The sequence below is a fragment of the Coregonus clupeaformis genome, chromosome 32 (genome assembly GCF_020615455.1).
Source record: "Coregonus clupeaformis isolate EN_2021a chromosome 32, ASM2061545v1, whole genome shotgun sequence".
NCBI lineage: Eukaryota > Metazoa > Chordata > Actinopteri > Salmoniformes > Salmonidae > Coregonus > Coregonus clupeaformis.
The window spans coordinates 1,387,027-1,410,206 of record NC_059223.1 but is presented as its reverse complement, the minus strand read 5'-3'; the positions used below and the strand labels follow the sequence as shown (position 1 = coordinate 1,410,206).

General features: G+C 45.0%; 1 protein-coding gene across 2 annotated transcripts in view; it reads left to right on the top strand.

Annotated features, from left to right (window-relative positions):
• Positions 1 to 23,180, top strand: part of fto (FTO alpha-ketoglutarate dependent dioxygenase) — a 153,552-nt gene that overhangs the window by 60,764 nt on the left and 69,608 nt on the right. For both annotated transcript variants that reach the window (XM_041895437.2, XM_041895431.2), the window contains exon 8: positions 10,144 to 10,268. In XM_041895437.2, the coding sequence (XP_041751371.1) occupies positions 10,144 to 10,268 (125 nt within the window). The remainder of the gene's footprint in view (positions 1 to 10,143; positions 10,269 to 23,180) is intronic.

Genomic DNA, 23,180 nt, shown 5'->3' with positions numbered 1-23,180 from the left:
TTTCTCATATAATTTAAAAAACTGTTTGCTAGGCGTAGGCAAGACCATAAGCAAATAGGTAAATTGGGATAATACTAAAGAGTTAATCAGGGTGATTTTTCCACAAATTGACAGGCACCCACCTTTCCATGGTAGCAAGATCTTATCTATTTTTGCTAACTTTCTATTGAAATGTATTGGAGTGAGATCAATTATTTCATTTGATATATGTATTCCGAGTATATCCACATCACCATCAGACCATTTTATTGGTAAACATGGTAATTTAAAAAATTGTATTTTTTAGTGATCCAATACGTAATATAGTACATTTATCATAATTTGGTTGTAATCCAGAGAGATTAGAAAATGTATCTAGATCCTCTATGAGGCTGTGGAGGGATTCAAGTTGTGGATTTAAAAGAAAACATGAATCATCAGCGTACAATGACACCTTTGTTTTTAAGCCCTGGATTTCTAATCCCTTGATATTATAGTTGGATCTGTTTTTAATAGCTAACATTTCGATGGCCATAATAAATAGATATGCCGATAGTGGACAACCTTGTTTTACTCCTCTTGACAGTTTAAAACTTTCAGAAACATAGCCATTATTTACTATTTTACACCTAGGGTTACTTTAACACATTTTATATGAGATACTCCAAAATTGATATGCTCCAGGCATTTATATATAAACTCCAGTCGTACTTTATCAAATACCTTTTCAAAGTCTGCTATGAATAGCAGACCTGGTTTTCCAGATTGTTCATAGTGTTCTATTGTTTCCAGTACTTGCCTTATATTATCTCCAATGTATCGTCCATGTAAAAAACCTGTCTGATTAGAATGAATAATGTCCGACAATACCTTTTTAATTCTATGCGCTATACATTTTGCTAGAATTTTTGCATCACAACACTGAAGTGTAAGGGGCCTCCAATTTTTTTAATGGACTGGATCTTTATATTTTCCACATGTATCCTGTTTCAGTAATAATGAAATCAGACCTTCTTCTTGAGTGTCTGATAATCTACCATTTACATAGGAGTGGTTAAAACATGCTAATAACGGTCCTCTGAGTATATATATTTTTTGGGGTATACCTCGACTGGTATGCCATCCAACCCTGGAGTTTTCCCGAACTTAAAGTCTTTAATGGCATCCAGAAGTTCTTCCTCTGTAATTTCACGTTCACATGAGTCTTTCTGTATGGCTGTTAATTTTACATTATCGATAGAAAAAAAATCCCTACAATTAGCTTCAGTTAGAGGAGATGGAGGCGACTGAAACGAATACATATGCTTAAAGTACTTTGCTTCCTCCTTCAAAATATAATTTGGTGAATCATGGGTGACTCCGTCATTTGTAACCAGTTTCAGTAAATTATTTTTGGTAGCATTTCTATGTTGAAGATTAAAAAAATAATTTGGTGCATTTTCCCCCATATTCCATCCAGTTTGCTTTATTTTTATAATATATTACACTTGATCTTTCTTGAATTTATTTTTAATTTATTCTGAGCCTCCATTTTACAATGTTTATTGGTATCTAGCTGTTCTGTTAGACCTTCTATTTCGCACACTCTTAGCATTATTTCAAACAGCTTCACCTGGAATGCTTTTCCAACAGTTTTGAATAAGTTCCCACATATGCTGAGCACTTGTTGGCTGCTTTTCCTTCACTCTGCAGTCCCACATCCCAAATCATCTCAATTTGGTTGAGGTCGGGGGATTGTGGAGGCCAGGTCATCTGATGCAGCACTCCATCACTCTCCTTCTTGGTAAAATAGCCCTTACACAGCCTGGAGGTGTGCTGGGTCATTGTCCTGTTGAAAAACAAATGATAGTCCCATTAAGCCCAAACCAGATGGGATGGCGTATTGCTGCAGAATGCACTGTCTGTGATTCTAAATAAATCACAGACAGTGTCACCAGCAAAGCACCCCCACACCATAACACCTCCTCCTTCATGCTTTACGGTGGGAAATACACATGCAGAGATCATCCGTTCACCCACACTGCGTCTCACAAACACACGGTGGTTGGAACCAAAAATCTCCAATTTGGACTCCAGACCAAAGGACAGATTTCCACCGGTCTAATGTCCATTGCTCGTGTTTCTTGGCCCAAGCAAGTCTCTTCTTCTTATTGGTGTCCTTTAGTATTGGTTTCTTTGCAGCAATTCGACCATGAAGGCCTGATTCACCCAGTTGATATTGAGATGTGTCTGTTACTTGAACTCTGTGAAGCATTTATTTGGGCTGCAATTTATGAGGCTGGGAACTCTGATGAATTTATCCTCTGCAGCAGAGGTAACTCTGGTCTTCCATTTCTGTGGCGGTCCTCATGAGAGCCAGTTTCATCATAGTGCTTAATGGTTTTTGCGACTGCACTTGAAGAAACTTCTTGAAATGTTCCGTATTGTCTTAAAGTAATGATGGACTGTCGTTTCTCTTTGCTTATTTGAGCTGTTCTTGCCATAATATGGACATAATATACCCTTGTCACAACAGAACTGATTGGCTTAAATGCATTAACTTTAAACAAGGCACACCTGTTAATTACATTTACATTTACATAATTTAGCAGATGCTCTTATCCAGAGCGACTTACAAATGGGTGCATTCAACTTATGATAGCCAGTGGGACAACCACCTTTTTTTAAAACTTTTTTTTTTATGGGGGGTGGGGGAAGAAGGATTACTTTATACTATTCCAGGTATTCCTTAAAGAGGTAGGGTTTCAAGTGTCTCCGGAAGGTGGTCAATTGAAATGCATTCCAGGTGACTACCTCATGAAGCTGGTTGAGAGAATGCCAAGAGTGTGCAAAGCTGTCATCAAGGCAAAGGGTGGCTATTTGAAGAATCTCAAATATAAAATATATTTTGATTGGTTTAACACTTTTTTGCTTACTGCATGATTCCATATGTGTTATTTCATAGTTTTGATGTCTTCACTATTATTCTACGTTGTAGAAAATAGTAAAAATCAAAAAAAACCCTTGAATGAGTAGGTGTTCTAAAACCTTTGACCGGTAGTGTATATAACTCTCTCTCTCTCTCTCTCTCTCTCTCTCTCTCTCTCTCTCTCTCTCTCTCTCTCTCTCTCTTATATATATATATATATATATATATATATATATATATATATATATATATATATATATATATAACTCTATACCACCTCTGTATATAGTATATGTTCTGTTCAAACCACCTTCTCCTGTGCTAGCTATGCTGCAGGAGATTGATGGAAATCCCCATTATTGGTTTAGCATTTCTTAGGAAATGAGGTATGGAGCATTGGAGTGTGTGTAACATTGTAACTTTCAAGGAGAGCTCCTGGCTTTCCCCCAGTCAGCAAAAAGCTTTTATTGGCAAGAGAGAGGTGCTGATCAGAATCTGCTATCTACAACAGTCTATGATAAAATTTTAGATGGAGGGAGGGAGGGAGAGAGGGAGTTGCCATGTGTCTTCCATCTCTGTCGAGCTCAATCTTTTCTGTCTTAAATTAGTCCTTACACCTCAGATGCTTTCTTATGGTGGACAGTGATGCATTTTGTCTAGGCCAGGAAGGCTGGGGTAGTTTGTGTAGAATATGTGTGTGTCCTTGCCAGTCCTCTGATGTGGAGGCAAGTGTGTGTGTGTGTGGTAGTCGCCATCTGCAGAGCTCATTTAGAGGTATGTGGTTTAACCATTAAACTCCACTGGATCCGCTCTCATCCTGCCCTGTGCGACGGTTAGAGCCGTGCGAGTAGGGTTTTTGTATGATGTTTGTGAGGCTGAATTGGACTGTCGGATTGCGACCTTAAAACAGATTTACTTTTTCTTTCCCACCAAAAGGGACAACCACAAAAGCCAATCGGTTTCTGCCTCATTTGGCCCTGTGCAAAGCGTATGTCCACCCGTCCTCCCTGCATTCTGCCCTAAAAGATGGACTGTAGCTCTGCCTTACAAAGACGCCCTGCCCACACTAGTGCATGACAATGCCTTCAAACACAATCACTTGTTGAGGCCAACTCCTTCTATGGTGTCTCTTTACAACCCCCCCTTTTCTGCTCAAACGGGCTTCTCTGATGTTTCAGACACATTTATTAAATGTTTTACACTTCATATAATCCGGTGTGTATAGGGAAGCCCAGTTTGGGGGTGACATAATTGATGGCACCCACAACCCTTAGGGGGTCAATCTGGCAGAAAGGGAAACCTCTCAATCACCACGAAGATCACAAGTACCACTCACGCACACACACACGCACATACGCACACACACACACACACACACACCAACTCATCTCTAGGGGCCTGAATAGACATAAGACCTCCTCCCACCCCTTCTCTGTAAGAGGCCTAGTGTTTTTCCAGCCCCCCACCCCTCAGCCTGTTCGCTCCGTTACCTGCTCAGCTTTAGTGATGTCAACAGTCAGGGGCCTTCAAAGTGGAAAAGAGCCTGCACAGTGATGAGACCAAGTCAACACATGACACAAATTCACCCCAACCACCTCAGTCAGTCCCCCATTCCCTGCAGAAGCTTAAGCTATCTTCCCATCAGTCCTCGTGGAAATTTGGCAAATCAAATTTCAGCCAGGTCTCGATTTGGCCCATCTCTAATGTGATGATAGGCAGGAATAGGTAAGAGCAGCACTTTTATGACTGGAAGTTGTGTGATGTCACAGGAAAGGGAAAGTATCTCGGGCTTATTTCCTTGGCTAATATAATGTTTTCAGCCGTGTGACTGTTACCCCCAGAGCAACGTAACCTGGGAAGCCAGAGAGAGAGAGACACACACATACACACACACAGCATGATCACAGTTCCCTGGTTGTCCATATGACCCAGCAGAAGCTATCAATTACCCGGAGCAAGGTGCCTGAAGCCTTTTTCCACCGACCAGTTGTGGAAGTCATATTGGTTTCTTGTATTAGCAGCTTGCCAAACTCCCACTCCCTGGGCCTATGAAATAAGATGTCGGGGCAGAAGCAACCGGAGCAGCCAGTAAGTGTCAGAAGATTTGGAGAATAATTAAAGAAATGGAGAAAGACAGAGTGAGAGAGAGCAGGGCTGAGGCTCTGGCTGGTTCAGATATCTGTGTGGATGTTTGAGGTTGGCCGTCTTGGTCAGCGTGACACGAGCTCCTGCATGTAGCTGGTTGTGTAAGAGAGGCCCCAGCAGTCGTAAACAGAAGGATGGATTACTGGGCCGGGCCAGGCCTCCATTATGGGCAGCCGTGTAGTTGGCACAAGAGAGTCTGACGAGGAGGCCTGGACATTGCTGGGACTGGTAAATGTGGCTGTGCCAGGGAGTTGGGGGAAAACTGGAAGAGGTAGAGGTGAGGCTGCCAGTCAGACAGACGGAGGTGGGCAGAGCAGTAAGGTAGATGCTGTCCCTATCTCTAACCACTGATACAGGGTCAGATATGTCTTTAATCCGCAATGGATAAGGTTAGAATTGAGGGTAGGGTAATCTGATCTTAGATCTGTGGGTAACTTTTAACTGGAGTGTGGGGAGAAGAGTGTGAGTCATAGCCTGGTCCAATAGAGGAAGTGTAGAGCCAGGTAGAATCCAACATGCCTGCAACTGCTGATCTGAAGTCAGGAAGTAATACTTTTCATGGGGTGTTAAGATTTTGAGAGATACTCTAGGGTCAGTCTTAAAGCACTAAAGTATTTATAGTGTGGAGCTTATTTTCCTATTACTTCCTACTTCCTCTCTAGTAATATACTTTCTATAAGTTACACTGTGACCAAACCAGTCACTTTTGGACTGGTAGTGTAGCATAGCACCATAAAAACACAGCCCCAGTTGCCCTCACTTTTATTTCGTTCCCAGTCTTTCTATGCGGAAAGACAAATGGTGGCATTTGAGATTAGATGTTAGATAGTTGTTTGTTAGTTGTGCGTGTCACCAGGTGACGTGGAGAGGATCTGTGTCTGCACCACGTACTCTCACTACTGGTGTCCCCCACGGTTCTAGGCCCTCTCCTCTTCTCTCTATACACCAAGTCACTCGGCTTCGTCATATCCTCACATGGTCTCTCTCCTATCATTGATATGCGGATGATACTTACTAGTTTTCTCCTTCACCCCTTCTGACACCCAAGTGGCGACACGCATCTCTGCGTGTCTGGCAGATATCTTAGCTTGGATGTCAACCCACCACCTCAAGCTCAACCTCGACAAGACGGAGCTGCTCTTCCTCCCGGGGAAGGCTTGCCCGCTCAAAGACCTCTCCATCACGGTTGACAACTCCACAGTGTCGCCCTCCCAGAGTGCAAAGAACCTTGACGTGACTCTGGATAACACCCTGTTGTTCTCTGCAAACATCAAAGCAGTGACTCGCTCCTACAGGTTCATGCTCTACAACATCCGTAGAGTACGACACTACCTCACACAGGAAGCGGCGCAGGTCCTAATCCAGGCACTTGTCTTCTCCCTTGGCCCTCCGACCCCTACGGGTCCAAGCTCTTCTCTGTCCTGGCACCCTAATGGTGGACCCCCCCCAAATATATAAATACAACTAAACATGAACCAGCACTTGCCCCCCAGACTCTACTGATAGCTACGTTATTGAGGAAAAATTTACTTTCTATGCCTGTGATATGTGGTTGTCCCACCTAGCCATCTTACGATGAATGCACTAACTTTAAGTCGCTCTGGATAAAAGCATCTGTTAATTGACTAAAATGTCAAATGTGTCAGTGAGAAGCCGCAAGCTGCCCTGGGGTCTGGTCTTTAGAAGTTGTTCTCTGTCTATGTTTGTATTTGTTTACCTGAGCTAGGAAATCTGGAGGCCTTTCTTTAGATGAAATACACAAGGCTGGAACTGGTGGACAAGGGTATAGAGCTGGATCTGTGTGTGGCAGCTATAGGCTCCCCCCTGCCCTTTCTCTCCCCCTTGGTCCCTACCCCAGGTCACAGGGACATCTCTGGTCAGCATCAGGAAGCTGAGGACGGGTGCTGTCATCTGGCTGTAAACAGAGGTGGAGTGGAGGGTAGGGCCACCCGGTGCTAACAGATGGGGCTGAGATGATAAAGGTGTGGGATGTGGGTGTAGGGCAGGCTGGGCTGGGTATGTTTGGGCTGTGGGTTTAGGGCAGGCTGGGCTGGGTAGGTGTGGTCTGGTGCTGGGGCTGGGTAGGTGTGGGTCTGTGGGTGTAGGGCAGGCCGGGCAGGGTAGGTGTGGGTCTGGGGGGTGATGAGGAGCTTGCTCTGGCCCAGTGCAGTAAACAAGCAGTAGAGAGTCTAAAGGGCCTGGGGATCAGCCTGGGGCTTAACCTGAAGGCGTCACTCATCACCGGTCAGTCAGACCCCCTCCTGAACACAGTGCAACAAACACACATAGAGAGACACACACACACGCCCCTCGCCCCTCTCAGAAGCCTGTCGCCAGTGTGTTTACTAAGGCTTAACAGGAGAGGTGAGCATGAGTTCAGGCCTGCCATCAGTGTGAGGGTCCTGTTGTGGGTCTTCTCCTGCTCCTTTGGTGGCTTCTGTCATCATCCATGCTGGGGCAGAGGAGGGACAGAGGGGCTCTTCCCCTCTCCGCTGAACCCCTGACCCCTCACGCCTCCAGGGCGAAGAGACACACATACAGAATCAGCATTTAGTGGGGTTAAAACTGGTTTCTGTTCAGTTATACTCAGCAGTGCTGAATCACACAGCAGACAAACACGACTCAGGAGTGTACTGTAAAGGAAAGGAATCCATAGAGATTGTGAGAACTCATTTCAGAGACGTTGATACACTCGGAATGCACTTTCTCATAGTTTCTCAAGCTGTCAATCATATGAAGAATAGTGCTTGATGCAAGGTGACGGCTACAGTACAGTTTCCATAGGGATCAGACCTATAGCCAGCCACCATTCTCTCCTCTGGTCAGCTGATTTACCTCACGTCTCATTCTCCTCAGGTGCAATCGGTCACATGTCGTAGGCTCGCCGCCCGTATCATCAAATGTTTTGACACCTGTCCCGTCCATGTAGGGGGAAGTGAGGATGATTTTGACAACTCTCAATCCTGCTCCGCTCCCTTCTCAAGAACCCACAATCAAACCTGTCCTCACACGAATGAAGACAGACAGGTGGATTGTCAGAAACGGATTAAAAAGGCTGGGAAAAAAAGAGTCTCCCTTGCATTGTGCGTTTTGAAAGAGAGGAGGGGGAGAATGGAGAGAGGAGATAGAAAGAGAGAGCTGTGTAAAAAGAGGAAATGAAAGCATGTGACTGGTGGATGTGACAGGAAGAGACTGCTCTTAACAAGCAGTCAGAGTCAGTCAGAGTAACAGATCCATCACACCTCCCTCTGAGGGGAGAGACGGAGAGAAACGCACGGAGAGAGAGATGGAGAAAGAGGGAGGGGAGAGAGCAGAGGGGGAGAGAGAGACCGAGAGCCAAAGGGATAGAGAGATGGAAGGAGAGAGACGGCGATGGTGGGACGGAGGGAGAGAGACGGAGATGGTGGGACGGAGGGAGAGAGATGGAGAGAGAAAAAGACGGGAGGAGTGAGAGAGTAAGACTGAAGGGAAAGAGGGATTTGAGCGGCACTGACAGAACTGCATTTAATTTGGGCTGCCAGATCCCTTTTCATTTCACTTCCTCTGAAGCGGCTTAGAGAAAAGGAGGAGAGGAGAAGACAGCAGAGGAGGAGAGAAAGCAGAGGAGAGAAGAGGAGAGGAACTGTGAGAGGAATAAGAGAGGAGAGGTTACCAGTATGTTCCAGATTAACGTTGATGCACCACGTCACACTCTAAGCCTCCCTGTAATTCATGTTCAACAGGGGTATACTCACACATTACACACCAGTGGTGTACGTGATTAATTGACTCAGTCTCTAATATTTGGGGTAATTTGCCATCCTCTGATGTGAAACTGCCTTCATATTCATCCTGGATTCTCTCTAGGTCCGTTTTGGAAGACATTTTGATAGGGTTTTGTGATAAGGCTACGGCAAGGGTTAGTGTTGGAGTTGTGAGCTAAGGATAGAGTTTGGCCTGTGGTCAAGGATGAGTTCAAGGTTCAAACTTGGTCAGAATTGTGTCACAGTGGCTATTACCAGAAACAGAGTTTAATTAAATCAGTCCCAAGCCCAATCAGCCTATCAGTCCGGTTTTGTCACTAATTTCATGTATCTGCTTAGCAAGCCGTCATATTTAGCCTCACATTGAACAAGGACATACAGGACAACCAGAAATTATAACAATTTGATACAAAAATCACATTCATGAGTTTTATTGACTAATGTCACTGCACAAATGAGGCCCGCCAAACAAAAACCTGATCAAAAAGGCATTTATACGTATAATGTAAGGACAGGAAATGTTGGCTCAGTGGGAAATAAATATTCAAATAGTCTGTGACAACTGTGTTCCATTTGGAGTTTGTGACAGCATCTATATGAGTCTACTGGCCCGTGTAGCTCAGTTGGTAGAGCATGGTGCTTGCAACGCCAGGGTTGTGGGTTCGATTCCCACAGGGGGCCAGTATTAAGAAAAATAAATAATGTATGCACTCACTAACTGTAAGTCACTCTGGATAAGAGCGTCTGCTAAATGACTAAAACAATATATATATATATATATTATAGACACTATTTCCTGGGCAGGAATTAATGAAATTGACTGTTATATCCACAAAACATCACCCATTGTTTTATACCCATGTCTGTGATCTGTCTGGAAGTGTTTGAAGTCTGTCTGGGAGCAATAAGAAAGCTCAGGAAAACATCAGGAATTATCAAAATGCAATACTTATTTATGAGCTTCTATGTAAAAAAAAGTGCGGCTTGTGATCGTCGTAGAGCAAAACAGACAACACGTCCTTCTTAGTGACAGTCTAAGCTTTGATGCCATGATGGAGTCATAATAGTCTGTAGCTCAAACTGTTCGGACTTTAGAGACGTTTTCGTGAGAACAACCGGTTTCTGAATGTTGTCTCGCCGACGCAAGACGCTGCTATGGGTGGATCCAGGACAATTAGACGCTTCAAATGACATGTCCAGGAAGTCTGTAGCTCAAACAAGCGAGTCAGGAAGTGTTCAGAACCACTCACATTCCACCTGCACCAAATTGGACCTGATAAGTCTGAGATATTGTTTTCTTTGGATTCATGGACAGAATCGAGATTGTCATTTTAATACATCATTTCCTGTTTACTTCCTATCTTTCAGACGCAACTCTTCCTGGCAGCGGTGGAGGAAGAGGGACAACCGGAGGAGGGCAGGAGAGAGATGGCAGAGACCCTGCTAACTGCCCTGACAGACAGACAGCAGCACAGACAGACCTGGAGAGACAGGTAAGCAAATAACCACCAACAACAGTAAACAACAACATAATCAACAGTAAACAGAAACTCACATACAACAATGTTGAAATGTGAAAACAAGCACACGTGTCTGGATGGCACATGTTCAAGAATCACACCCTGTTACACTTTCAATTGTGTGAAAAAAACCCTTCAAGGAATCAGAATTGTTGAAATTTGAGTAGGTATGCAGGTGATGTAAAGACAGTCTGCAGAGCCGACGTGGGTGTTGGAGGTTGTTTGTAGTGAGGGGTCTTGGATTGGATAGCCCAGTGACTTCCTCCCCTAGATGAGTGCCAGTCCAGGGTTAGAACAGAGACAGAGCCCATTCATTCAGATAAAGCAGGGCCTCACACTCACAACCATGTTGATTTAGCTGTTCCATCTCTCCCTCCACTCTAGTAACTGTTCCATCTCTCCGTCCACTCCCCCCCCCACACTCACACAGGAACACACACACACACTACATTTACATCCAGAGCGACTTACAAATTGGTGCATTCAACTTATGATAGCAAGTGGGACAACCACTTTTTGTCTTCTTTTTTTTTTATGTGGGGGTAGAGGGGGGGGTAGAAGGATTACTTTATACTATTCCAGGTATTCCTTAAAGAGGTAGGGTTTCAAGTGTCTCCGGAAGGTGGTCAGTGACTCCGCTGTCCTGGCGTCGTGGGGGAGCTTGTTCCACCATTGTATTATACACACATGTTATTACATATACACCCATAACACCCTCCCACACAAAACATAATATGTTTGTTTTAGCTGTTCCATCTCTCACTCCACTCTGGTAGTGGTAACTCCCCCCCTCCCATCCCTCTCTCTACTGCCCTTGTCACACACACAGGCATGCATACAAAGGAATGCACACACACACAGGAACAGGAACACACACACACATTACACATTATATGCACATAAAATAGGGTGTCCAATCAAAAAAGCATATTTTGACCAGTGGGTTAAATAATGAATTATGTAGATCATCCTCTAATGGAAAACCAATGGTCCAAACCTCATGTCTCTATCAGAATCCGTTAAAAAGTTATTGGAGTTTTTACCCTTGTAGGATGGCCAGAATTAGCGTGACTAAATCAATGGAGGCCAGAGAAAAAAAAGAAAATTGCATGGCGTCAACTAGGCTGGATTCTGTGGATGAATTAAGACTACTGGCTACTTGACAGGTTCTCTTTCCCGTTGAACTCATCATCTTTCTTCTCCAATCCACAGGACATAAAACAATATAGAGGTCAGAAGGATATAGATTTTGAGACATGACGTAGTATTTTCATATTTTAGTATATGATTTTCATATTAATTTGAAATTCCTGTTCTCTTTCGAAGATTTCTCACAAAAACAAGTGTATCTCTGTGAAATGTCAACGGAGCACTGAGCGTATACCAAGCTTTTTATTTTCAAAGCCTTTTACATTTAATTTGGCTCGTGTCATGGACATTTTGCTTTTAGAGAACTGAATGATTCAGAACATGAATAATCATATTTGTCTTGGTAAGATATATTTTATAACATAAGGAAGTGAAATTTCATAACCAAATAATGTTTTCACCCACTCTGGGCACCCTACATATTATTACATATACACCCATAACACACTCCCACACAAAACAAAATATATTTGTTTTAGCTGTTCCATCTCTCACTCCACCCCTCTGGTGTTCCCCCACACTACTGTTTTTCTTAGAAAGACACACACACAGCCACTCTCCGAGTGTGTCTCAGGGGGAGTTGGGATATGCAAAAAAAATACATTTCCATTTCACACCTCACACTCATACAGGTTACCCACTTGTACATGCAGTGAAACAGGACAAATATAAGCACCCCCTATTTGAACTTTGACACACACACACTACATATTATTACATATACACCCATAACACCCTCCCACACAAAACATAATATGTTTTGTGTGGGAGGGTGTTATGTAAGGGATAATCAACGAGGGGCTATGCGTTCTATGGAAAATAATGCACAATGTGGAAGGTGTGTGCCACGACACGCCAGTGGGAATAGTAGCTGAATTTGTCACTAGAATATTTTACCAATAAAAGTCGCTGGAGGGGTCTGAAAAGTCGCAAAGTTGGCAATATTGGAAATAATGCACTCTCTAGAATGCCCTTCAAGCCAATCAGAAACGAGTATTCAACAATGCCATGGTATAATTAAGCAATAAGGCCCGAGGAGGTGTGGTATATGGCCAATATACCACGGCTAAGGCCATATACCATAAACCCCCGAGGTGCCTTATTGCTATTATAAACTGGTTACCAACGAAATTAGAACAGTAAAAATATTTGTTTTGTCATACCCGTGGTATACGGTCTGATATACCACAACTGTCAGCCAATCAGCTTTCATAAACCACCCAGTTTATAAGGATGTACAGTGGGGGAAAAAAGTATTTAGTCAACACCAATTGTGCATGTTCTCCCACTTAAAAAGATGAGAGGCCTGTAATTTTCATCATAGGTACACGTCAACTATGACAGACAAAATGAGAAAAAAAAATCCAGAAAATCACATTGTAGGATTTTTTATGAATTTATTTGCAAATTATGGTGGAAAATAAGTATTTGGTCAATAACAAAAGTTTCTCAATACTTTGTTATATACCCTTTGTTGGCAATGACACAGGTCAAACGTTTTCTGTAAGTCTTCACAAGGTTTTCACACACTGTTGCTGGTATTTTGGCCCATTCCTCCATGCAGATCTCCTCTAGAGCAGTGATGTTTTGGGGCTGTCGCTGGGCAACACAGACTTTCAACTCCCTCCAAAGATTTTCTATGGGGTTGAGATCTGGAGACTGGCTAGGCCACTCCAGGACCTTGAAATGCTTCTTACGAAGCCACTCCTTCGTTGCCCGGGCGGTGTGTTTGGGATCATTGTCATGTTGAAAGACCCAGCCACGTTTCATCTTCAATGCCCTTGCTGATGGAAGGAGGTTTTCACTCAAAATCTCACGATACATGGCCCCATTCATTCTTTCCTTTACACGGATCAGTCGTCCTGGTCCCTTTGCAGAAAAACAGCCCCAAAGCATGATGTTTCCACCCCAATGCTTCACAGTAGGTATGGTGTTCTTTGGATGCAACTCAGCATTCTTTGTCCTCCAAACACGACAAGTTGAGTTTTTACCAAAAAGTTATATTTTGGTTTCATCTGACCATATGACATTCTCCCAATCCTCTTCTGGATCATCCAAATGCACTCTAGCAAACTTCAGACGGGCCTGGACATGTACTGGCTTAAGCAGGGGGACACGTCTGGCACTGCAGGATTTGAGTCCCTGGCGGCGTAGTGTGTTACTGATGGTAGGCTTTGTTACTTTGGTCCCAGCTCTCTGCAGGTCATTCACCAGGTCCCCCGTGTGGTTCTGGGATTTCTGCTCACCGTTCTTGTGATCATTTTGACCCCACGGGTTGAGATCTTGCGTGGAGCCCCAGATCGAGGGGGATTATCAGTGGTCTTGTATGTCTTCCATTTCCTAATAATTGCTCCCACAGTTGATTTCTTCAAACCAAGCTGCTTACCTATTGCAGATTCAGTCTTCCCAGCCTGGTGCAGGTCTACAATGTTGTTTCTGGTGTCCTTTGACAGATCTTTGGTCTTGGCCATAGTGGGGTTTGGAGTGTGACTGTTTGAGGTTGTGGACAGGTGTCTTTTATACTGATAACAAGTTCAAACAGGTGCCATTAATACAGGTAATGAGTGGAGGACAGAGGAGCCTCTTAAAGAAGAAGTTACAGGTCTGTGAGAGCCAGAAATCTTGCTTGTTTGTAGGTGACCAAATACTTATTTTCCACCATAATTTGCAAATAAATTCATTAAAAATCCTACAATGTGATTTTCTGGAATTTTTTTCCTCAATTTGTCTGTCATAGTTGACGTGTACCTATGATGAAAATTACAGGCCTCTCTCATCTTTTTAAGTGGGAGAACTTGCACAATTGGTGGCTGACTAAATACTTTTTTCCCCCACTGTATATGTAATAATATGTGTGTATATTTTGTAGTGTGTGTATGTTCCTGTGCGCGTGTGTATATTCCTGTGTGTTGCATGCCTGTGTGTGTAGCTTAGTGTGTGTCTTTCTGAGACAATGGCACCAAAGCAGTAGCACTAGGCCCCATCTGTAAGGGCCTCTCCCTCCCTTTGTGGCCCAGCCTGGACACCCTTTGCTCAGGGGCAGACGAGACCCAGGCCCTGGCTCTGGTAAAAGCCTAAAGAGCCTGGAGGTGAATGAACACGCACAGACTACACACTACAGATTTATACCAACCAGGGACAAACACACACAGACTACACACTACAGATTTATACCAACCAGGGACAAACACACACAGACTACACACTACAGATTTATACCAACCAGGGACAAACACACACAGACCACACACTGCAGATTTATATCAACCAGGGACAAACACACACAGACTACATACTACAGATTTATACCAACCAGGAACAAACACACACAGACCACACACTGCAAATCTATATCAACCAGGGACAAACACACACAGACTACACACTACAGATTTATACCAACCAGGGACATTTTTCTTTCTCCAAAAAGGCATTAAGCAAACTTCTGCTAGCTACCTCGACAGACAGCCCCCTCCTTCTCCCCTCCATACCCCCTATTGCCCCCATAACCCTGTGGCCCGCCTCTGTTTTGATGTGTCCCCTCTTGTTGACCCCGAGCTACGCCCTGACCAGATGATTCTTGTAAACAGACAGTTTCCACACACCTCGACGGCCCGCGTTGACGCCTAGCCCGGCCTCTCAGCCTCTCTGGTGGAGGGAAGGAGGGAGGGCTGGCCATCTGAACTGCATTCCTAACGCATGTGCTGAAAGCTAGAAACCATCCCACTAGTCACTACACCCACCCCCCACCACTGCTACAACAACCCCACTACCACCCCACAAACGTCTGTGCCACCCTCCTAGTCCAGCCCAGCTGCACACACACACACACACACACACACACACACACACGCACACACGCACACAGCCCAGCCCTCACACATCACAGGGAAACCAATAACAGGGCCCAGGACAGGAAATGCAGGGTCCCTGTCTTCGGTTCAGACAGGAGTTTATTTCATCAGCAGGATAGAGTGATTAGATTGGGGGGACAGCGCCACACACAGACACACACACACACACACACACACACACACACACACACACACACACACAGCCGTAATGTGTTTGAACTCCGACTGCTCCCTATCTCTCTGCACACAGATAATGCCTCTCCCCAAAAAGCAAGCCGGGGGTCATCTGTGAAGTGGCTGTCAACAAACGACGTTTAGACAAAATGAAACACATGGCCTTGCGCAATGTTAAGAGACGAGTCTGATAATGATTTGAGATATGGAGGGATAAGGGAAAATAAACAACTCTGTGTACTTTGTGGTGAATGATAGCTACACTTTGGGGTCTCTACAGGATGTTGTTCAGAAGTAGTTTCATTGTTCCAAATCAAAGATAAAGTACATGAGTCTTGATATACTGTATCAGAGAGAGAAAGAGAGACCGAAGTTCAGCTCAGTTTAGTCTGACTGATTCAAACATTCATTTATTTCCATAAAACCACTCACCAAAATGGAACTTTTTAAAATGATACAGCTGATTCATTTGACTGTTTAAATTTTTTCTATTTTATATCAAGGTTCTAATTAGGTTTCAGTAGACTCAGTATTCAACAGGCTCACTGTCTGCATTCTGCTGTTCTTTTGTTTCCGTGGAAACCATTCAGAGCATAATGCTCGCTAAAGGTTTCAAAACACAAAACAACATGATGGATTACTCTAGCTAAAGGCACAGAAACATAAACACAGCAAGCTGATTGATTAAGTTTTTCCCTGACTTTTGTTTCTTAAACACGACCAGTTAAAGCACTAGAGCGCTCAGCAAACCTGTGCCTGCTAGCTCTCAGCCCAGTATTCCCTCAGGCGTTTTTAGCACTATATAGCGAGAGAGAGAGAGAGAGAGAGAAAAGAGAAATGTTCCCCGTGACCGCCAGGTCTTCACCAGAGACTTATGGGTACTCAGGGTGACGAATGCCTTTGCTCCCCCAGCACTGTGAGGGCAGTGCATCCATTCATTCATCCCCACTGCTCCAATTAAGTTATGAGGCTTTTCTTATTCTTATGAGCCTTTTTCCCTGTAACTTGGTTTCCGGTGGGTGCATATTGAGAAAGCTTTGATATATATATATATAAATATATATAAATATATATATCCTGAGTGTACAAAACATTAAGAACACCTGCTCTTTCCATGACATAGACTGACCAGGTGAAAGCTACAATCCCTTATTGATGTCACTTGTTAAATCCACTTCAATCAGTGTAGATGAAGGGGAGGCGACAGGTTAAAGGAGGATGTTTAAGCCGTGAGACAATTGAGACATGGATTGTGTATGGGTGCCATTCAGAGGTTGAATTGGTAAGACAAAAGATTGAAGTGCCTTTGAACGGGGTATGGTAGTAGGTGCCAGGCGCATCGGTTTGTTTCAAGAACTGCAACGCTGCTGGGTTTTTCACGCTCAACAGTTTCCCGTGTGTATCAAGAATGGTCCACCACCCAAAGGACATCCAGATAACTTGACACAACTGTGGGAAGCATTGGAGTCAACATTCCTGTGGAACGCTTGTAGAGTCCATGCCCCGACGAATTGAGGCTGTTCTAAAATATATTTTTATTTGTTTAACTCTTATTTGGTTACCACATGATTCCATATGTGTTATTTCATAGTTTTGATGTCTTCACTATTATTCTACAATGTAGAAAATAGTAAAAATAAAGAAAAACCCTTGAATGATTAGGTGTGTCCAAACCTTTGACTGGTACTGTATATATATATATATATATGCTGTCTACCATGTCCTTAGATACATGACCTGTGAGTGGCCCTCCAAACAGTCAGTGTCCCTCCAAACAGTCATTATTAGGTCTGTGAGGGAGTGAGGGTGCTGTACCGTAGCATGGCAGTTAAATAATACATCATGAGTGTAAGGTAAACACTAGGTACTTATCCTTTGCCATCCAGAACTTATAACCCCTGGAAGCTTTGCTATTCTGGAGCCCTTTAGGTTGAGATTGACTAGATATAGAGAGCCTCGAGCCAGAGACCTGGAAGGTTGTTGTTAGTTGTCGTGTGGACATGAATCATGACTTTATATTTCTTGCCTTAGTGTGTCCTAACTGACTGAGAGGTGTTGTGACCTGTGCTGTGCCTGCGGCCACTTCAGACCCTCCTGAATGAGGTGACCCCGTGCCGACCTATCAGAGCCAAAGGTCACACCTCTGGACCAATAAAAAGGCTGCACTGTCACAGCCGGCGAGCAAACACTGAAGGGAACAGCTGTGAGTTTTGTACTGACCGTGAAAACTGCTGTAGGCTTTGTAAGGTCATTATATGATAATGAAAATGATTACAGAATTACATGGGGGTTTAGGACATGAGAGCGGCGGGGAGGGGAAGGGAGGAGGACGTGGAGGAGAGGAGAGGAGAGGAGAGGGGGAGGCACATTGGGTTTGATAAATGGACTGTGAAGGTACCCATCTGGCCCTTCTCTGTGGCTTTTCTCTTCTTTTCTTTCATTCTGTTCTGTTCATTCTGCCTCTCGCTCTGTTCTCTTACCGGGCTCTGTGTAAAAGGAGTGTGGGGCGGGTGTGGAGTGAAAGATCAACAGAGTACAGACCCAGCTTTCCTCTGGAGGGGAGGAGGAGGAAGGGAGTAGAGGGGTAGGGGAGGAGAGGGGTAGAGGAGGAGAGGAGGAGGAGAGGAGGAGGGCAGGAGTGGAGGAGAGGAGGGTAAGAGTAAGTGTTGATGACTCAGTAGGGGGGTTTCTGACTTGGTAGACCCTGTCCTCTCGGTCGGTGTTTGTGTGTGTGTGTGTGTGTGTGTGTGTGTGTGTGTGTGTGTGTGTGTGTGTGTGTGTCTGTGTGTGTGTGGACAGAACGGTAGGAGAGTTGGCAGCAGCCAATGACCTTTGACCTGGGAAGCAGTTGGACAGCTTGGACTGCGTAAATCAAGGGGCTGCTGTATTCCAGGGGCTCGGAAGTTAATCTTCCAATGGAAAACTGCATGACCTCAAACCATTACACTTCCTGACTGCACAATGCTTTTCCCCACACGTCTTATTTTAGTTCAACATAACCGTCATTGTCATTTGTAATTAGTTTACCATGAATAAATAGACTACTATATTTTTCCTCAAACTATTTAGTTTGCATATATTTGTTAGTCGGTTTGCTTTGAAAAAGGTAATTGAAACGAATCTATTATAGGTCTGTACACGGCACAGTCTTTAGTACTGCAGTACATTTTCATGGAGCTGCTATTCTCACCAGCATTGTTGAGGTCTTTATTCTGTCTCACACAATACTCATCAGATCAGTGGGAGATTGAGAGAGAGATGTAGGTCCCGTTGATAGATAGATGGAGAGAGGAGAGAGAGATGTAGGTCCCGTTGATAGAGAGATGGAGAAAAGAGAGATGTACGTCCCATTGATAGAGAGATGGAGAGAAGAGAGAGATGTAAGGTCTCCAGGTCCACAGCTGCACTCATCACTCAGCTGTCCATCACTGTCCTCTGACCTGGGGGCCATCATCTCTTCCCCCAGCCTCTCCCAGCCTCCACGCCACCTTTGTTTACACTCCCTGTCTACCCCTGCCCTCCCCCTTCTCTCCCCCTGCCCTCACCTAGGTACAGCGCTCCCGGACAAAGGGCCCAGCCTGTCATCATACCCAGGGGTCAGCAGGGGCCACAGTAGGGCCACAGGGGCCAGGCTGGAGTTATGTTCAGGCTGTGGTGAGTTCTCCACTGTGTCAGCCACCAGTTGCACCCCTGTAGAGCCACTCAGAGAGAGAGAGACCCTCCTCTCATGTTACTCCTAACCCCCCTCCTGCGTCCGCCACCATGATGACATGTCCTTTGTGTCCTCAGTGACAGAGTCCCCCCTCGATGGGGCGGGACCCAGAGAGAGGGACAATGGGGATCCCTTGTCCCAGATGGGAATTTGAAAGATGGTACTCTTCTTGTTCCACAATGAAGAGGGACAGAGTGGACAGAGCCCAGGCTGCTGCAGTCCAGGCTGTGACACAGTGACAGGTCTGATGACAGGAGCTATAGGACCCAGAGGGAGAGGCCCCATACTGTGGGAGGGTCCACTAACTACCAGACAACAACCTCCTTTTAACACATAGACCCATAGCAGCAACAAAGGGAGTTCCCATAGACCAGGGGTGTCAAGCTCATTCCATGGAGGGCCTAGTGTCTACGTGTTTTAGTTTTTTCCTTTCAATTAAGACCTAAACAACCAGGTGAGGGGAGTTCCTTACTAATTAGTGACCTTAATTCCTCAATCAAGTACAAGGGAGGAGTGAAAACACGCAGACACTCGACCCTCCGTGGAATAAATTTGACACTAACCCTAACCCAAGGGGGAGTCCCCATAGACCTCCATAGAGACCTGTAGCCAAGCAGTCATCTGTCTACAACAGTCTGCCAGTCAACAACAGTCATCTGTCTACAACAGTCTACCAGTCAACAACAGTCATCTGTCTACAACAGTCTGCTAGTCAACAGCAGTCATCTGTCTATAACAGTCTACCAGTCAACAACAGTCATATGTCTACAACAGTCTGCCAGTCAACAGCAGTCATCTGTCTACAACAATCTACCAGTCAACAGCAGTCATCTGTCTACCAGTCAACAGCAGTCATCTGTCTACAACAGTCTGCCAGTCAACAGCAAAGTGATGGGGACGGCCTTCTGTTATGTAATGATTTTAATCCCCATCAACATGTGTGTCTGTCATCACCTCTCTCTAGTCCAGATCCTCATGACCAGCGCCACATATCATCACAGGGTGACGTACACAGTCAGGGTGAGAGGTGGATGTCACTTGAAGGGATGTCGTGAACCAACAGTCCACGTGATAGGCTGATTCGTTGGCAGTTAGGGGTGAGAGGGGATGTCATGTCATGTGACACCAAACTTCATCGCTGTTCGTTAGCTGTTCATTAATGACTTGTGTACAGCTTTGCTCTCATTTGTTTAATTAGTGTGGCTGGCGTGGCCCCGGAAGGAGGGGGTGGCGAGGGTGGCGGGTGGTCGGGCTGGCTACGTGTTGGTGGGAGGGCGGTTGTTGAACAGAGCTCTGTGATGTAGTTGTCACCGGAGGGGACAGGTTAATCAGAGACATCTCTCAGACATCTTCCCCTTCGCTCCGTTCCTCCTGATCCCCTTAACATGAGAACATAGCTACTGTACCACTGCCTCCCTGCCAGGCTGCCAGCCAGCCAGCCCTCTGTCTGTCTGTCTGTCTGTTTTCCTTTGTGTACGTACTGCTCGCCAAAAGTTTGTTGGCTGCACATTTGTGACTCTCTCTACCTCAGGGTGCTACGCTATGCTGTTATGTGCTGGTGGGCAAACACCTGTGACTGGATGAGCTGTCATCTACTGCTCTCTATCTACCCCTCTCTCTCTCTCTCTCTCTCTCTGTCTCTCTCTCTCTCTCTGTCTCTCTCTCTGTCTCTCTCTCTGTCTCTCTCTCTGTCTCTCTCTCTGTCTCTCTCTCTGTCTGTCTCTGTCTCTCTCTACCCCTCTCTCTCTCTCTACCCCTCTCTCTCTCTCTCTTTCTCTCTACCCCTCTCTCTCTCTCTGTCTCTCTCTCTCTACCTCTCTACCTCTCTCTCTCTCTACCTCTCTCTCTGCCTCTCTCTTTCTCTATACCCTCTCTCTCTCTCTGTCTCTCTCTCTCAACTCTCTCTCTCTCTCTCTCTCTCTACCTCTCTCTCTCTCTCTCTCTCTCTCTCTCTACCTCTCTCTACCTCTCTCTCTTTCTCTCTACCTCTCTCTCTCTCTCTCTCTCTCTCTCTCTCTGTCTCTCTGTCTCTCTCTCTCTCTCTCTCTCTCTCTCTACCTCTATCTCTCTACCTCTCTCTCTCTTTACCTCTCTCTCTACCTCTCTCTCTTTCTCTCTACCTCGCTCTCTCTCTCCCTCTCCACCTCTCACACTCCCTACCGTTGGCATGTTTACCCAAATAAGAACACATCATCTGTGTCTTCCATCCTCATCCAGGGACTATAATTAACGTGAAAGTGATGGTTAGCTCAAAAAGCTTTGTAATTTGTCTGTCTTTATCTAAAACACGTCTGTGTGGTCTATCTGACAGTATGCGTGCAATGCTATCAGAGCGCCTGTGGCCTGGGTGTTTGAGGTGCGATTTGTGATTGTACATTTCTCCCATGTATTCACCCGCACGTTTAGCAATAATACAGCTATGCACGACACGACCTCTGCGTTGTCAGACTCAGCCCCACAGCTCCACAGCACGTTTAGCTCTCTCCTCCTGTTGGCTGCATGGTTGGAAAGTACATGAGAACACGTCTGTCTCAGTCAGGTTGGAATGTTCCTTTGAAGAGGACGAATGAAGCTGTTTATTCATCTATGCAGATAAGACAAGCCCCAAACCTGTTTACACCTACTATGCATGCACATACATATCTGGTCTGGCACTGAACACTACAACCTAATCACACCATCAGATACATGGTTAGCCTCATTTTGTAGGGTAGATGTCGAAGTGTAAGCCGTACAAATGGGCCTGATTCAGTGGGTAGTACTTTATGTACCATTGCCACCCCTTCTGCTAAATTCACTATTTGCCCTTGAATTGAATGGTGAAGAAAATCACAGCTGTGTTAAATTGCTCCCAGCTCTTAATGGAAACAGTAATTTCATAATTACGCTTTTCACATTAATAGCTTGGCGATGCAACACAGCGTTAAGAGAGAGAGAGAGAAGAATGTCATTAAAGCACCACAGACATTTAGGGCCACTTGTTGCAGAGACAGTCAAGCCATTAAGTGTTGCTTTTAATATGGAAACAGCATTTAAGGATTGGAGAAAAAAAGGCAAAGTGAACAAGAGGGAGGGAGGGATGGGGGCTGTTTTACTGGTCGTCAGGAAAACCATGGGCATTATTTCTGGTCAGACACCAAACCAGAGAGCATGATGGGAGGAGGATGTGTGGCAGGGGTGTGAACCGACAAACAAGAGCACAGCATTATGGGCCAGTGCAGGAATTGACTGGAGGAGAGTGTTTATTTTCCCTCACCAGAGAACCAGCAACTCAACTGTCTTCATTAAAGTCTTTCCAATAGTGACTATGTCCAGTACATGAAGGTTAGCCAATGAAGCGTTTGGACTCAGCCTCTTATAGCAGGTTCTTTTCCTCTCTGTAAATGAAATGAAATAGGCCTCTGAACTAAAGCTTTCCCGTTTCAAAGGGGCAGGATCTGTAATTGGCTACTTCCTGGGATGTTTTATTAGTAATAGGAAGGTTAATAACAGTGATTTCTGGTGGCTCACAGCAGGGTTAAGAGTAGCCTCTCTGTCTCTCTCCTCTCTGTCTCTCTCTCTCTGTCTCTCTCCTCTCTCTGTCTCTCTCCTCTCTCTGTCTTTCTCCTCTCTGTCTCTCTCTCTCTTTCTCTCTCTCTCTGTCTCTCTCCTCTCTCTCTCTCTCTCTCCTCTCTGTCTCTCTCTCTCTCTGTCTCTCTCCTCTCTCTCTGTCTCTCTCTCTGTCTCTCTCTGTCTGTCTCTGTCTCTCTCTTTCTTTGTCTCTCTCCTCTCTGTCTCTCTCTCTCTGTCTCTCTCCTATCTCTGTCTCTCTCTCTCTCTGTCTCTCTGTCTGTCTGTCTCTCTCTCTCTCTCTCTCTCTCTCTCTCTCTCTCTCTCTCTCTCTCTCTTTTCTCTCTCTCTCTCTTTGTCTCGCTCTGTCTGTCTCTCTCTGTCTCTCTGTCTGTCTCTCTCTATCTCTCTGTCTCTCTGTCTGTCTGTCTCTCTCTATCTCTCTTT